General features: G+C 42.2%; 1 protein-coding gene across 2 annotated transcripts in view; it reads left to right on the forward strand.

Annotated features, from left to right (window-relative positions):
* The window catches only part of FNDC3B (fibronectin type III domain containing 3B), a 174,570-nt gene that overhangs the window by 58,704 nt on the left and 97,934 nt on the right, over nt 1–17,932 (forward strand). For both annotated transcript variants that reach the window (XM_009884448.1, XM_009884446.1), the window contains exons 3-5: nt 3,645–3,721; nt 10,999–11,242; nt 13,957–14,247. In XM_009884448.1, coding sequence (XP_009882750.1) covers nt 3,645–3,721; nt 10,999–11,242; nt 13,957–14,247 — 612 coding nt within the window. The remainder of the gene's footprint in view (nt 1–3,644; nt 3,722–10,998; nt 11,243–13,956; nt 14,248–17,932) is intronic.

A 17,932-nucleotide genomic window follows, 5' to 3' on the forward strand; every position in this document is an offset into this window, starting at 1 on the left:
AGGCTCTTACTGGGGTGTCAAGTTGTTCATCAGCTCGGCCGCAATATGAGACTGAGCTGCTTCTTTTACTGTCTCTTAATTATTAACATGTGTTAGAAATGTGAAAACTTTGTGCTCTTGCAGCTAGGGACAAGTGTGGTCTGTCACCTGCCTGGCTGATGGACTTTGGTGCCTTCAGCCCGGTGCCTCCTCTGCTTTTCCTCTCATTTCGGAGGAGGGGGAATCATTTCTTTGCACCCACGTTTTGGATGGAGCCGGCCCAAGCACTTAGGGGCAGCCCTCCAGAAGCTGATGGAGGTGCTGTGTATTTATGGTGTCAGAGCTCGGGGTGGAATTTGGCTTCTCGCATTGTCAGCAGAGGTGGCCAAAGCCCTTCTGGCTCGGTTTCATTATGAACTCGGGAGACAGCCCCGGTTTGTTAACAGGTTTCAAAAGTATTAAAGCGAGCTCATCTCAGTGTACGGCATCCGTGTTAGAATGGACTGACTTTTTCTCATTTAAATTAAATTTTGTATGGAGCCACGAGCTTCAATTAAAACTTGCAAAATTCTTAATTCCCTAGAGGACGCATGACTTATGTCCGTCCTGTGGATACAAGCAACTGAGGAACATCCTTTGCTAAATGTCTACTTTTTAGCCGTTTGAAAATATTGGACATAATCAAAAATACTAACAAAATAAACCCCCAAAGGTATGGTTTTGTTTTAGTGCTAATTGGGGAATGGTTTCACTGCGAGAATAGTCTTTAGTAATTCCTGGGACTCACCGTGCTGTGGAGATGGGGTCTGTATTTTACTCGGTACCGCCTGAAGTTGTTTTGATACCGTTGATGAGAGAGATGAAATAATGTATGCTAAAGTCATTTGGCTCGCCGTGAAATCAAAGCGCTGGAAACAAAATCTTAGCTGCAAATCACTAGGCTGTCATTCTTCTAAAGCCTGTTATCCAAATGACTTTAACAGTTTGTGGGTCATGCGCAAGGTTAAGAATCACCTTGCACGGGGCACGTTTTGATGATAAAACACAATATTGTTATATTTTTTTTATTGGCATGGAAGTGTTACAGTCAACAGTATCGGCGTGGGAGTTTGGTTTCTTCCTGCAAAGTAGATGGCTGCTCTGTCTGAGCAGTTGGCACGAAGTTTAGAAGGACAGATACGAGGACATGCCGAGCAAAACGTTTCTCGTTTGTTGCATAGAGGCTGTCAGGTCTGTATGTAGAAACTCCAAAACTGTTCGGTTTTTAAACTTATTTGCAAGTCAGAGTACCTATTTTTGAGAAATACTTTCTAGGGCCAATACAAATATAAGTAGATAGCATTTTGGTAAGCGGCTGGAACAGGTTAAACATTAAAGCTTTATTCTATTAACCAACTTTTACGTGTGACATTTAAATTATTGTCTACTTAAATGGCGAGCTCAGGATTTCTGATTTTACAAAGACTTTTTTTCTCGCAGTTTTTCAGGTTTGAGAAATCACTGACAGGGAACAAGTTGCATAACAATGTTTTATCTATTCATTTTACCTAATCTCAGGCATGTTCCATCCTAAAGAACTGAACAACACTTGATAATCCAGTGTGGATTAAATCCCCCCAAAAAGTGTCCTTGTGTGTGTACCGGTGTGGGCTGTTACGTAGAGATACACTCTCCAACTTGCTGTGGAGCGAAACTTGGCAGTGCATATCGGCCAAAGTAGATGCAGAGAGAAATAAAAAACCCACCATATTCCCCAAAAGAAATTTGCAGAGATTTTTGAGAGAGGGAAAACACATTCACCGAAATCATATTTCTGTAATGTTCCTTCTGAACCAGTTGTCACTTCGTGTTTTTGATGGGTTTAAAAAGAACTATTTAGATGGCAACTCCCCATCCCCCAAATTGCTTACTCTTCGCGCTGAATTTTTTTTCCATTCACACTAAAACTGTTGACTATCTGGGGAGACAAATAATGTCGAAAAGGCTATAGAACAAGGTGTTGGGGGGGAACCCATATGAGCTGAAGAAGGAGAAGTAATAACGACTTTTCTTTTCTTATTGGGGGTGTAGTATGGGTAAAGTTCCCCACAGAGTTCAGTATAGGGAAGTTATGAAGAGCAACAGAACCACACACCTAAAATGACTTCTTCTAATTTAAACTTCGGAGTTTCCATATGCTTAATACACCTGATGATAAATTTCTGTATTTCAAATCTAGATGTGACTAGTAAAAAAACATATGTGCTGATTAGACTATAAATAACTGGATAGAGAAAACGAACCGAGATCAGAGGAGATATAAATAACTCGGATGGATTCCTGGGTGTAACCTGGATTTTGAGAGGGTGGGAAGTGCTGCTCATTGTATGATGTAGCCTGAGGAGTTATAAAAGTGTAGGTGGATAAGGAATGACTTTTTGATGATTTAATTTGGAATGGTTTTGCTGCTATCAGGCAACAGACCATGGCTCACTTCGTTGTTGGGGATTTCATGAGATTTGTGTAAACTGTAGGAGCAGTCATTCCTAAAGGCCATTCTGTCCCATCTGTGCCTGAAGTCCTTCGCGTGTTTTAGTGTTTAGCTTCCTTCCCTAGAACGTGATGTGGTTTGGAGATATTAGGTGGCCTCTCCATCACAGGAGGTTATGAAGTTATCTTTTGTGTTGGCAGTCAAAGCTAAAATTCAGGTTGCAATAACAACGAGCAGAGTTCTCTCTGAACTCTGCTCAAGAGTTTGGCCATGGGTATTTTCTTGGCCCATGGCAGATGGGCTCACTAACACGTTAGTGTAAACATTTTAATACGTAATAAGGAAGTAATGAAATTAATTTTTCTTTTTCAAAGTAGTAAACTTGCATTGCACGCAGCTGTCTGACATTTAGGGGGTTCATTTTCTTGAGTGCTGTGTGTGATGTTCCCGATTTTAACGGCTGAATCAATGAGCAATCGAGCGAACTCTTTCCATTTTACCTGGGCGCTTTCTGTTAGCTGTGAGGCTCTGTTTGCAAAAGTCGAACGCTTATGGCACTTGCTTTGTTATATTTGTGCTCAGTGCCTCAAAATGGAACTTGCATGTTCAGGGCTGGATTTCAGAGTGGAAACCATAAGCTTCTTGCTTGTATAACCACATTCCAAGGTTAGTCTGAATAGCTGAGATAATGAATTTGGTCTTTGTGCATTCTTAAATAGATAGATAGTTTTTCACATATGTGACTTTTTTTTTTTTTTTTTGCTACAATTGGACGCTTTCCTTGGGAGCTGCCTAATTCCAGGCTGCACAGTTTCTGCTTTGTTCTCTGCTCCCATGCCTTCGACAAGAATAACTTAACCAGATTTCAATATAGGAATTGTGGGCTGCTAAAGGACATATTGTGTTACTGCTTAATGCCGTATAAGTTGATCAGTGGGTAATATAAAGTCTATGTTTTAGCTGTTTTATGATGAAAATATTATTTCAACGGAATATATGGTAAAGTCATTGAACAATGATCTTATTCTCAGAATGATGGCACAAGGCATTTTCCATATACCAGAAATTAGTGGAGCTGCTCATTTTGTTATTGCAGGCTTCAAAAATAAAGCTATTTTTAGCCTTTTCTGAGCGATTGTGCAATTTTGTTAACTGAAATAAAAAATAATATCTTATTTCTCTCTCTTTCTATTAGGACCAGCAGAGGTTCCCATGATGTCACCCAATGGATCCATTCCCCCTATTCACGTGCCTCCCGGTTATATCTCACAGGTACACTTCTTGAAGACTTAAAATGTATATGAAAGCAGTAGCATTGATCCGTATAGAGAAGTCTACTTGGTTGAAGTTTAATTTAGAAATATTAGTGAAAATGGTAACACACATTTTCATACTCTTTACTGACAGCACACGTTTGCACAAGCGAGCGTGCACGTTCACCTTCACACACTGGTATGGGTACCAGTTGCTTTTTTAACACTAGCAAAAACTGTGCATACGGACTGAGCCTATATGTGCAACTTGTCTCCCTTTGTGAGAGGGAGGGGAGTCCACGTTGTTAGGTGATGCCTTAAGTTCTAGTGTGACAGTCAGAAGGGGTAGGAGAGCGGTGGAAGTGAGAAAAGGAGCCACTGTAGCTATAAAATACCTTGTTGATCCTCAGTATCTTCCCAGCAGAAATCCTGCAGCGTATCAAGAACTGCGGGTTTGGGTTTGTTTTCAAGAATAAATGTAATTTAATTATCTATTTATGGAAGAAATGAAAAGAGGTTGAGGGTTTGGAACTCTTGAACAGCTACTGCTCATCTCTGTAAGTAACCACTTCAGATTACTGGGTTGTTTGTGTTCCTTCCATCTTCTGCAAAGCTTAGACTCTTTCTGAAGTAAGGAGGACACAAAGAAAAAGAAAAAAAAAAGAAAGGTTGATGCAAGGCAGAATAGCTGTGAACAATAAACCCAATAATTTCACCACTTTCATTGACACTTGGACTGGACTGACAGCTTCATTAAGAGTATACAAAGTATTTCAAATACCCTTGATGAATAGCATAAGAACTTTTGATACATATATTTTGGCATCTCGTTAAGCAGAAAATAGATGATGTCCTGGAATTCCTTCCCCTCCCCAGGAAACATGTGAGCTTGTGTAATTCTGAAAAATTGTGGATGGCGTCATACTTAAATCCCACAAAACACTGCAATTGCTCTGTGGTATTTTAACTTCTGAACAGAGTAAAAAACATGCCTCAAGTATGGGAGACATTGTTAGCCAGCGCAGGAGAGGGCAGGACGGCAGGCTGGTCCAGCGTCCCCCTGCTCTTCGAGCATCCCGAGGTGGGTGGTTGGGATGCGCTTTGAGACAGCATTTGTTGTTTAATACTCCTCATGTGCTCACCTAATATTAATAAATTGGCCTGTATCGTACAGAGGAATTTTTAAAGTAGTTTCTTAACAAAAAAAAAAAAAAAAATGCAAACAACCCAACCAACTCTCTTCTGGAGAAATTTTTCCAAGGAGCTGGAAATACGTTGGAAAGTTTTAAGGGAAAACTCTGTATTCGGTGCTTTTCGGCAGCTGAATGTGTGTTCTGCTGCGTGACCAGCGAACCTTTTGCCTTTCAGGCTGCTTCATATGAAATAGTAGTTGAAAGTGTGTAGTAAACAGATTAATTGTTACTGTAATAAATGTCCCTGCCTTATTTGCTCTTGCTTTTGTCTGTTGCCTCATAGTTAAAAACTCTATTTTATGGTAAATGATGAGAACGCAACTAAAATTTAGAATGGCAAGGGAAAGGCCACGAAGCAAATTAATGCACTCTGAGGTATGCATCAAAATATATATTTTTTGTTTGTTTGTTTGATTGATTTGTCCCCAAAATGTACATCTAAGAGTCAGGCAGAAAGCAGATACCTCTGCAGAGAAGTAACAGTGCCTGTTAGAAAAAGGCATGACAACTTTTTTCCGTTTTAATATGCCAGGCCTGTTGGAGCTGTGAGTATGAGACTTAAATATTACATTAGTTATGTAGTGATTGCAACCCTGCATTAAAATGATGCTTCATTACCTCTTCGGTATTGTGAAAATGATCAGCAAAAAAATTGGCAGGAGGTTGTGTGCCCTGCAAGATCAGCTCCACTGGAAGCAGCAGAAAAATGGTTATTTCTGTTAGTAGTCGTGACTAGAAGCCGGGTTTGTTGATGTTAAGGAGATGTTACCAATGATGAGGCTTAGCCAGGGTGGGAAAACATCCAGGGAAATAATAGAAGACAAATAGACACCACCAGTTCAGATCTTTTATGCTATGGTTTTCTTCCCAAAGATGGGTTCAATACAGCCAGTTATTCCATTTCCTTCTCAGCAGACAAATCTCTGTGCACCTCAGGCAGATCTGAAGGATCAGATCAGAGTTCACGTCTCCGCAGTTCTTTGTTGGCTGAGGGTTAGTTAAATTTAAAAGAGAGAAAAAGTTCTTTGCTGTGCTCTTGGGGGATAATACTGCTACTGTGAAAGTTAGCTGCAGACGTTGGCATGGTAGAGAAATTTGGATTAAATGCTTGCGAAGGCAACAATTTTGCTTTCAACTGTTGCACATCGAAGGAGAAGAAGGGAGCAGCCTCTGTGACTTGTCAGGAGCTGGGCACAAGCTGTTAATGCCCGTCCCACTTCTGAGCTGTGGATGGAGCCCTTCCCTGCCATAGGAGTCCTGCCGGGCAGGCTGGGACCGTGCTCTCCTCTGGGATGTCCAGTGGAGGCTACGTGCCCTTGGGGTCTGTGGCCCAATGCCTCCTTCTGCCTCCCAGAGCACGGTGGCTCCCTGGTATTAGCATAATCTGAAGATTAAAGATTGTGATTTGGATGCCACGCTATTAAATTTGAGGACATCCTCATGGGTTGTTGTTTCTGCTTTTCACCGTGTATGTTGGGGAAGAGGGAAGTAGGATTTGGGGTGTTCTAAAGAGGAGAACTAGAACAAGGGAAATATCAAGCAGCACGATCATGAACTTGTTAGCTTAGGGCTATTGGCTGAGGAGCGCTCTCTCTGAAATAAATCTGGAGCGATTCCACTGGAGTTTGAGGAATTACTGGTGTGGTTGGACGTGAAAATTTGGCATGAAACTCCACTTTTGATTTTATTTACAGAGTTGTTAAGATGTGGTCTCTGCCACGGATATTTTAAGGCTAAAGGACTAATTTACTGGTTGGAGCATGAAGTATGCATAGAACTGATAAGACTCCTTTTGTCAGGAGGTAATGTTGGGGTCATGTAGTCTGAACTGTGCAACTCAAGCCTTGGTCCTGCAGTTTAGTATTCCTGCATGAAGCACATAGCATTTGACACAACTGGAGCATAACTTCTAGAAAGAGGGAAGTCTTAAATGACATTTAAAGTGGTAGAATATCCATCACATCCTTGGCAATCGGGATTTTGGTCCTGGGTACATCCTGTACCTTGAGAGGTGTTCTCCAAACCCAGGTTTGGCTAGCGTAAGCTGTTAGCCACAGACCCTTTGTTTTTGTATGGCTTACTGCTCACAGAGCTTCTCTGTGTGTTTTGTAGACTGCGATCGATCGAGTCATCCTTTAACAGGATGATCCTCCCAAATGCTCTGAACACAAGGAAGGTTGTGCAGATCTCACGCTCGCATGGAGCGAGCTATAAAGGGACAATCCTTTAAGTTCATGAGCGTTGGTCCTGAAGATCTGTAACATCCTAGATTTAAAATGCCCCAGTGTTCTTGCCAGTGTTATAGATGTTCATCCGTCTCTTTTCCAAGTCCAAGGTACAGATTTAATAGTGGTGTTTGTACGTGATGGATGGCAAAGACAGTGATGCAAACTTGCCAGGGCTGGCATGAGCTTGGATTGGCATCCTTAATTTATTAAGTGAATAAATAAAATGTTGACATCCAAGTTCCTTGTGGATGAGCTCATTCTGTACTGTTTTCTGGTACAGATTGATTTATGAATGAAGTTTCAAATTAGTTTATGAAATTCCCGAAGTACTGGTCGTGGTCCACCCAGTGTCAGTGCTCCAGATGTCCTTGCTGGATCTAGCACACTAAGTTTAAGTGAAATACGAAAACATTTTTGAAAGCAAATGGAAATTAATTCCATATTACCATATTATACCCATTCAGTAAATGTGTGTTACAGAATGAGAGTGATTGTATTCTGTTAACTGGAACTCACAAAATACAGGTACAGTTTACCTGTGCAAAATTAACATGCCTGTCTCTTTCCTAGGGTTGTAATATTAAATTTCAGTGGAGAAAAATAAGAGAACATAGACCAGTGATGTGCTTTTTATATGTGAATTAGTTTTCATTGTTACAGTGATATCTTTAATGTAAAACAAATAGCATTTAAAACGGTATTCTCAAAATGTGGCAACTGATGGGGGAGGCAATTTTGTTGTGTATGAGTAATGTTCATCCAGATTCTCCTGAAAGCTCAGCTATCATCTACCTCACTCAGCAATTAAGCTCCCTAAAATATGGAAAAAACCACACAGAACTATGCTATAATAATATTGTTATTGAGGGGGCAGGCCAGTTACACCAGCAAGCACAAAAAATAACAGCAAAAGACAACTTAACTAGTAACTGTTTGAAAAACGCAGAATAATGAAAGTTTAGCTTGAGGTGCCAAATGACCAGAGATAATTTGTTTTCTGTAAATATAAACTGCTAAAATTAGCAATAGCAATTTTAATATTCCGGTTGCATCTGGAGACCTCAACAGGGATCAGGGTGTCAGGGCTTCAGGGCACTGAAGGAGAGACAGTTTAGCAGACAACGTGTTTCCTGATGAATTGATGATCTTCAAGACAAATGGTTTTGAGCAGATACAAAGAATTGTGGATTTCTCCTTCAAATAGCAAAGTTTAACCTCTCTGCCACGTTAATGGATCAAAACTAATTTCCTCTTTCTGATGAACACTGCGAGTTTTACAAATCCAGATATATTTACAATCTTAACCTGTGCTGGTTTTATAGCTACCTAATGCATATAATATATAATACATTGGACTACCAGTTTTATGATCTGTTAAGGACAGAATATCATGCTTAAAGATGGTGTGTGCAGCCTCAGGAATTTACATATAAGTCTGTAATTCCTACTTTAGGGAGAAAATGCCCTGTAGGACAGGGAAATAAAGTAATTTTTTTGCAAGGTCCCCTGTGTTTCTGCGCTTATTTGGAACATGTGCACATGAAGTAACAGGAATGCTGTCAGCATTTGTGGTCGGGGACGAAACAAATCAAATATATTAATATGAGTCTCTCTTTTTAATATGAGTTTCTCTTTTTGATGAAAGTCATGTGGAAGGCTGGCTCGTCCCCTCATCTCTGGCTTTTCGCTCACTGCTGCTGGTATTTTATAGTTTCATCTAGCAGTATAATTTCATCGAAACTGTCTTTGAAGGATCTGACCTTTCCTCCCGGCTCCCTAGCAGTTAGTTCAGGAAGAGAAATCCTAATAATTTTAAATATGGGTTTACATTGCGTGCTGCTACGGAGTACAAGCTTTCTGTCTAAATCTGTTCTTTAACATATTCATCTTTCACTAGGGCACAAAATACATGTATAGTCTGGTCTAGATGCACAGATAAGAGCTTATACCCACCTGGAAGCCTAAAGTTGTCTTTGGGGCTTGGACTAGTTAAAGCCATGATGAAAACTTTTCACATCAAGATGTAGGAATTTGCTATCTCAAATTAGAGCATGATCCAAGTCTAAGAGAGTTAAGTCCAACATTTCTGTTACACAGTCCTAAATAAGTAGTCCTGTTTATCAAATATGTGCTAAATGGAACAGGATTTTCCTCTTCTCTGGGTTTTGGAGTGCGAGTTTCAGAGCTGGTGCCAGGACAGGAGATGCTGTGGAAGTCGAGTAGAACCAGTAGCGGAGATGGGAGGCCTGAAGCTAGCCCATGACAAACTGCTAGCTGAGGTTTTACGTATAGAGGTTAGGATTAAGTACATTAAGCCAAACAATTTCTGTTCTGGTTATTCAGCATAGCATTTTATTTTAATGTAAAATGTCAATTACAAGTAAGTGAATTAACTTTCTATAGAAAATTTTCTTCCGTAGGAGGTCAGCCAACCCGCAGAAATTGTCCGTGTCTGTGGTCGCAGCCCGTAGCGAACAGGCGTAAATTCATACAACCTTAGGCCACACAGATGGCCGAAGGAAGGAATTGGGTCAGCAAATACTCGCTGAATTTTACCCTGCGGTAACTTGCTGAGCTGATGCCAGAGTTGGCCCCCGCTGGGGGCTGGGGCATTGCCTCTTGGATGGGGCTTGGCCCTCTGCAGCAGAGTCAGCAGAAACAACCACGTGCCCACGAGGTACATCAGCATAAACCAATTTTTCTTTGTGTTTTAGGCTAGAGAGTCGCTGGAGCGTGGGGATCTGTAGCAGGGTCTCTTCTGCTGATGCTGCTGTAGGGGTAGATGACTCCAGCTAAGGCTGATGGTCATCAGCTGGGAGTGGCAGCATCTTATGGCAGGTGCCCTTGATGCACATTCCTGTTATCTCATATGAGGCATTCATCACCTGTATTATTCCACCTGTGTGTCATCAGTCAGTTTAGAAAAAAAATTAGATTTTTTTTAACAGCCTTGTTTGTTGTATGGAACTAAATTATGCTTCCTTTGTGCTTTTCTACCTTATGCACATCAACGTACAGAGTCAAAGGGATAGTAATTGTATTTTTAAGTTCCAGAAAAGGCAGAAGTTTTTTGAATAAGCTTCAAGAAAAGCTTGGCTCCTAAGTCTGGCCTGAAATTTGGCTGGTTGACTGTTCTCCAGAAATACAGCTCTGGAAAAATTATAAGCTGAAAAACTTTTTTTCAACCTAAGCACATTTCCACCTTCCTACATCTGTTTTTACATGCTTTAACTATGGCATTTGGGGCCAAGTTATGCGTATTCCAGAGTTGATTTGCACGGACGTATAGACCAGCTCTGTAGCAGAAGAAAAACCCTTCTGCCCTATGATTTGTCTTGAACAGATACCTGTTGTGAACAGAGCAATTCTTTTAAAACCGTGTGTCAACGCCACAGGTTCCTGCAGAGTACATGTCTCTGTGCACACACGCAGCGTCTCCGCCAGAGCAGTGCCAGCTAATTTCCAAGTGTTCCTAACTCCCTACTCGCTCAGAGTGCTGTCAGAATCAGTGGTAGAAATTTTACGGGCAGAATGTAAGGTTGGTCTTAGTGAGTACTCTTTATTTTGGTGCTTTGTGTTCCTTTTTCAATTGTTTTACGCCCTTAAATACAGGTTATTCATTTTGTCTCCTACCCACATAGTTATCACCAGCAGCAGCAAGTCTCCCAGTGATGAGTGTGGCTTTCCGAGTCGCCAAGAAAAGCCACGTCACCACTATGATTACTTCTGCTGATATTAATTTTAGAAACGTGTTTATGAATAAACCTGAGGACCCACCATTTTCTAATGGGAGAACAAACCGTAAACAGCGCTGTTTTAAAAATGTTTGGTTCAGATGCTGCGTAACGTGCTTGTTTCCCTGCCTTCCCTTCCAGGTGATAGAAGACAACACCGGCGTTCGGAGGGTGGTGGTTACCCCCCAGTCTCCGGAGTGTTACCCTCCCAGCTATCCTTCGGCCATCTCTCCGACCCATCACTTACCTCCGTACCTGACACACCATCCCCATTTTATTCACAACTCTCACACAGCTTTTTATCCTCCTGTCACTGGACCCGGGGACATGCCACCACAGTTTTTCCCACAGCATCATCTTCCCCCTACAATATATGGAGAACAAGGTGAGCTGGAAGGTGAACAAGGTGAACTGGCGTTTCACACCTGCATTCAGCAAGTTTTAGGGATAAGCGAAACCAAGACTGGCAATTAATTCCAGAACTTGTAGAGTGGTTTTGCCCACATGGATGGAGCCTCCCGCTTTAACGTCCGGAGCAGGAAAGCGTTGGGGGAGTGTAGCCATCCAGTGTGCGGCAATGCGGGACAATCCTGTGTTGCAACACTAGGTTGCAGAAACAAAATCATTTTTAACTTGATTTGTAAATACAGTGGGGAAAAAATGTCTCATCCCGTGCTCCAGACTAGGGATGTGAGTCATGCCGATTGCTCTTGCTGCATCTCGATGCAGCATTGTCCAGCAAACCGGGAGACAAAATGCGGCAGTCCTGGCTTGGGAATGAGGATGGGTATGGAGGGCTGGATCCCAGCACGGCTTGCCGTGGTTGTTTCCAGTGGGAAAAGCTGGATACCGCTTCCTGTTGGCCGTGATGTGCTTTCTGCCTCCCCCCCCAGCCGTCCATGGCCATGGTGGTTTTCCAAGAAATAGCAGGCGTTTTCTGTTTGTTATTCTGGTTGGGACTGTGCAGTAAGTCACTGAAAAGCATTGTTCAGTACCAAAGGGTAGCATGGCAACCCTAATCAGGCCATGAGTAAATAGTTGCAAGAAAAGGAGTGAAAGGGGCATATTTTTGTCTGAACTATGCGCTGTTGTGTCTCTGCCACCCTGGAGATAAGGCTCTGGGTAATCTGAAAGAGGGCGTTAACCAAAAAAGTAATCGGCAAAGCTACTTGGGATGTTTAACGTGGAAATCAGTTCAGGATTCATGGTTTTGCATTACTGCTGAACTACCTGGAGTTCAGACCCTTTCTAAAGAACGTGTTTAAGCCATATCACCAGAGGTGGGGTTCTGCTGGAGTGGGAGGCAGAGAGAGAGGGGGGGGGGATCCATTGATGCTACCCGTTGAAGTTGCTTTTCACCAACAGACCTCATTTTCTCATTTTTTCACTTTAAGGGTGGTAAGGCCCTGGCCCAGGTTGCCCACAGAGGTTGTTGAGGCCCCATCCCTGGAGGCATTCAAGGCCAGGCTGGACGTGGCCTTGGGCAACCTGGGCTGGTGGGAGGTGTCCCTGCCTATGGCAGGGGGGTTGGAACTTGACGATCTTCACGGTCCTTTCCAACCTAAACCATTCTATGATTCTAATGACCCTTACAGCTGACATTTAACTTCATTATACTGGGAAGGAGGAAGCGGGAAGCTCAGGAAACCAGTAGGACGGTGTAGCCATCAGATACACAAGAGGGGGATTTTTCTCTTGAAAAGGGAACAGGCCGGTCTGTCAGACTGCTTGGCAAAGTCTTGCATGCAGACACGGTAGTGTGCAAAGTGAACGCAGAGCTGCTAGTGAATATTTCTGTAGCCTGGAGATACCAAGAAGCAGATTCAACTTTAAAATAAAATAAAATAAAATCCAATTCTCAGTTGCTTTACTGGAATAACCCATACCTGTAACACTAAAATAATTGGAGTGGTGAATATTGTACTGATGAATATTAATCCACTGTTTCCCATTTGCTGTACAGTGACTTATAAAACGATCTATTTATTTGTGGCGTGCTGTTTTGAGGCAGTTAGTTGCTGCGAGCAAATAAATATGATCATGTAGCTAGATAAGGAAAGATGAAGGCCAAGATACACTGAAATAGCAAAGAAAGAAAATCTGGCTAGTTGAAACAACTTGGAAAATTATAATACAGTATACAAGGGAATCTCAACTTACAAAGCTTCCAAGAGCTGGATAGGATGCTTGTTTGCTTCAGAAGTATGTACAATAACTTCTGAATGGATGTAGAAAAAAAATATGAGGAATAAATCGAGTATCTATTATTACTATGCAAAAAAAGGCAAACCTGTTGTTTTGGGCATGAATTCCTTCAAGCTTCAGACTTGAAGTGGAGCGCAAAAAGGAAGCTTGAACTATAGAGAAAAGCAGAAAATAATCTGATTCCTGCAAGCTGACCCACCTTAGGTTAGAGATAGTCATTCTTGGAGCGGGGAAGGGGGCATTGTATTTGATGAAGTGTATCTGAAGTGTACATATGATATTTACAATATTTCTCAAACGTTTTTTTTGAACAGTTTTACTTATGCAAAGCTTCCACTTCATGCTGTGCTTCTCTCCTTAGGCAAGCACAGTTGACTCGATTGTAAAATCTATTTATACTGGGATATTAAATGGCATGTAATCAGTGATGGCAGCTTGAAACCAGGGCGTCCCAGCTTGTTCTGTCCACTCAGGCCCTGGGGAAGAAACCGCTAAATTGCTGTGGACTCATGAAGGCTTTTTCCTAAATATCAGTCTCCCTGGATTTTTCCTTGAAATCTGTGTCCCTGAAAAACAAAGACTGGAGAGGAGGGGGGGAAAAACTGTTGCCCTAATTTTGCTGTATTTTACTTGTTCATATGGGCTCATCCAAAGAGTTATAAAATGTCAAGCAGCAAATGAGCGCACTTAATGTAGTACCAAAAATTGATCAGTCCTGCAAAAAAGCTTTTTTTAAGAAAAAAAAAAAAAACCACTTGTTTTACTAAAATCCATCTCCAAGAAAATCTGGCACCGTTTCATTTGGAGATAGTCAGGAAGTTGATTTTCTGGAAAAAAAAAAAAATCAGAGATTTTGTTGTTCTGAGTTAACATGGGTGAACCCTTTCGTTTCAGAAATCATACCACTATATGGGATGTCCAGCTACATTACCAGGGAAGATCAGTACAGCAAACCACAGCACAAAAAACTCAAAGACAGGCAGATCGATCGCCAAAACCGTCTGAATAGTCCTCCTTCATCCATCTACAAAAGCCATATAGGCAACTGCACAACTGTATATAACGGTTACGCGAAGAGCCACAACGGAGCGAGCAGTGGTGGCGGTGGCGGAGGGGCTCCAGCCGTAAAGAAACCAGAGCGCAGAGCGAGAAGCAGCCCAAAGTCAAATGAACAAGACCCGCATGGTAAAGACAGCTTTATTTATTTTTAATTCTTTTTTTATTGCACCTTTCCAGCTTATGACCGCCTGTATATGGTTCTAGTAACTACGCCAAAAAACACTACCACCCACACGTAGAGACAGTGTTAATACAGTGTGAACTTAAATATAAAAGTTGAGCTCGCTGTACTATATTTGTTTTGTAAGAGGAACCAGGTACCTCCCCATCTTTGATGACTGCTCCCTGGTAGATGCAGCATCATTCTCTTTCTATCTGTTGGAAACAGAAATGCATTTTTGGGGCAAGTTTCTGGGTTTATTTTGGTTTTCATACAGGGATCTTGACACTGCGCAAAAATCCTTACGGACAATTGAACTGTAACCAAAACCAGACTGCTAGGTAGCACTACTTTGCATCTCTTGGGTAAAGGTAGTAAACTTACTAGAAAGTTTAGAGGCAATTGCTGAAAAAGTGAGTTTTCTTATGGGAAAGTTCAGTGGAAGTAGGATTAGTTGAAACAGAAGAAATTTGAGAAGAAAATGCTTCATCTTAGCCATTGGAATTAGTGGTTAAATAAATCCTGTAACTTTTAAATTAATTTTCCTCAACATTTTTGTAGGCTTATCATTAAGAAATTGAAAGTCTACAGTAAATCATTAGGTCATTCATCTCATCAACTCTTTTATCACAAGCCGTTCTACGCATAGCCAGTTCTACCTAAATTTAGCTCAATGACTTGTTATAATCAATTATACCTTTCCACTGTTCTGTTCTCTGCCTGTCTCTTTGCTGACTGCTACAACTGCAGCTGGCTGAACAGACTTTTATGTAGTAAGCAAGCTTATATCCAGCATGGTCTAAGATATTTATGATGTAGCGCGCTTTGAAATCTCTCATGTGAATTTATCCATACAACGTAGTTTTTCCATTATCTATATATTGCGTATATTTATTTGGCTGTGTACTCTTACTTTTGTGAGATGTAACTGAAATAAATACTCATGAAAAGTAACTTAATTGATAGCCCAAAGGGGGGGAAAAAAATGCTGCTGGCTTGGTAAAGAATGAGGATTTGCAGCTATGCTTTGGGGTCTTTGGAATTAGCTGTATTTGGGGGTGCTTTAATGCAAGAAAATGAATCACTACTTTAGACTTCCTAATTATTTCTTATCAATCAACATATACAACCTTTAGTAGTCTTATTTATGGTTTGGTTATTTTTTTACTCTGTGATGGAATATATGAGGTATGTAGAAGCACCTGCGTGAAAGACCCGGGATAAAGCATAGTCTTAACAGCTAAACTGCACTATAGCTTCAGTAGGTACTGATTCAGCCTGGATGATCACTTTTAAAATAATCTAGATTTAATTTAAAAATACATAGTTTAAGGGTTTCCTGCAACCCTTGTGTTCGTCTAATTTTTCTCTCTTGGAGCAGTCCGCTGTGCTCCAGCAGAAGAGTGTAAGCACTCTTAAAATGCCAAGAAAATCAGTGATGTCGGGGCTGGGGCACAGCCAGCCCGTCAGCCAGAGCACGCCGTGCGACTGGGAACTGAAAATGATGGAGTCTTCCCCCAAATGGTGAAAAAGTCCGTAACAGGAGACCGTGCAAATAAGCATCAGTTGTTGTACCCTCCTGATAAATCCAGCTCACTGATGTTTTCAAATTAGGTTCTTCATCTGCGCCCGGAGACGGCAGCCCCAGAGTCACTGTCAGACTGCTCTACGGCACGGCCAAAGCACAAATAGGAGTAATTTTTTCATGCTAAAAGAAAAAAAACAAAACAACAAAAAAAATAAAAAAAGCACCAAAACCCCACAAATGTGGAGTCAAATGTGTGCTTTTTGACGTCAAAATTTATTGTTACAGTCATACATGTGTACCAATATAGAAATTTCTGCAGAAAGGTTGTCACAGAGGTTTTGTGATGTCTCCCACCAAACACCACCATAAGTTTCCACTTGGCATTTATAAGCTTCTAATCATATCTGCTGCTTTATAGTTATCTTTTCTGCTTCTTCTTTTTTTCCTTCTGCTTCTTTTTTTCATTGCGGCCTACCGGTACTCAAAGGGGGCCTACAGGAGAGCTCGGGAAGGACTTTTTACTAGGGCTTGTAGTGAGAGGACGAGGGGGAATGGCTATAAACTGGAAGAGGGCAGGTTTAGATTAAACATTAGGAGGAAGTTTTTCATTTTAAGGGTGGTAAGGCACTGGAACAGGTTGCCCAGAGAGGTTGTTGAGGCCCCATCCCTGGAGGTGTTCAAGGCCAGGCTGGACGTGGCCTTGGGCAACCTGGGCTGGTGGGAGGTGTCCCTGCCCATGGCAGAGGGGTTGGAACTCAACGATCTTCACGGTCCTTTCTAACCTAAACCTTTCTATGATTCTGTGATTCTTGAATTATTTGGGGATTTATTGACTGATACCTGACTAACATGGCCATACAGGTAACTGGGGTGAGAGTTAAAAGCAATCTGGGAACAGCTGATAATTTCGATCCCTGCTGCTACAATGACAACGTGGTTAGAATAGCCGAGAAAAAGAATGTGTCAGAAGCAACAAGCAGCAAAGCTGTTTAAACGTCCACATTTTGTGGATGTGTACTGATTCAAGCCTGCCAATAGTTAAAAATTTGATGCTGCTCTGTGGCTGCTTCCAAAATTGTCGAATAGCCTGGAAAAAACTATAAAAATATATATATAAAATACGTAGAGAATGAGAGTCTTTATTTAGAAAACTGCTTAGCCAAAAAACTCTTAAGAGACGAGTAGGAATGTATGAATTCAGAATAGAACTTAGAGTAAAGTGAGGGAGAATGGGACCTGATGGGTTTGTTTGCACGAATTTCTTAATCGAGATGGTGATGTGTTTTATAGCCTGTCATTTTATACCTGGTTGGGGGGGGGGGGGGGGGGGTGGAGCAGTGGCTGGCGTGTTTATTTTGGGTGTTTGGCTGTTGGAGTGATCTGGTGAGCCAGCTCCTGGCGAGCTGCTGTCACCGCCGCCGCGCTGCCTCTGCCGGAGCGGGGCTTTGGGAGCCCCGGACGCCACTGGAGCCGACACTGGCACAGCCAAAATTCCTTAGGGACTGGGCTTTTCGGGAGCAAAATGTTGGAAGCTGTCCCAGCACTGGGAACGTGGGGAGGAGGGTGCCGCTGCGTGCGTGCCGGCGGTCTCGTCCGCTCCAAAGATGACACTTTGAAAGGCGATTTGAGCGCCTGTTTTAATCGGTAGAGGAATATGATCTGCACAGTGGCGTTTGTGACGGGGAAGGGGAAGACAGGCGTTTCTATTCCTGGATCTGCTGCGCCTGTGTTTAAGTAAATGCTTGTCCTGCTTTTTGTTTCTCAGTAGTAATTTCTTTGAGGGGTGTGTTCATAGAAGCGTAGAATGGTTTAGGTTGGAAGGGACCTTAAAGATCATTGAGTTCCACCCCCTGCCCTGGGCAGGGACACCTCCCACCAGCCCAGGTTGCTCCAAGCCCCGTCCAACCTGGCCTTGAACACCTCCAGGGATGGGGCAGCCACAGCTTCTCGGGGCAACCTGCCCCAAGGGCTCACCACCCTCAGAGTGGAAAAATTTCTTCCTGATATCTAATCTAAATCTCCCCTCTTTCAGTTTAAAACCGTTCCCCCTCGTCCTATGGCTCCACTCCCTGATCAGGAGTCCCTCCCCAGCTCTCCTGGAGCCCCTTTAGGGACTGAAAGGG

The sequence above is a fragment of the Charadrius vociferus genome, unplaced genomic scaffold (genome assembly GCF_000708025.1).
Source record: "Charadrius vociferus isolate BGI_N301 unplaced genomic scaffold, ASM70802v2 scaffold104, whole genome shotgun sequence".
In the NCBI taxonomy this organism is placed as follows: domain Eukaryota; kingdom Metazoa; phylum Chordata; class Aves; order Charadriiformes; family Charadriidae; genus Charadrius; species Charadrius vociferus.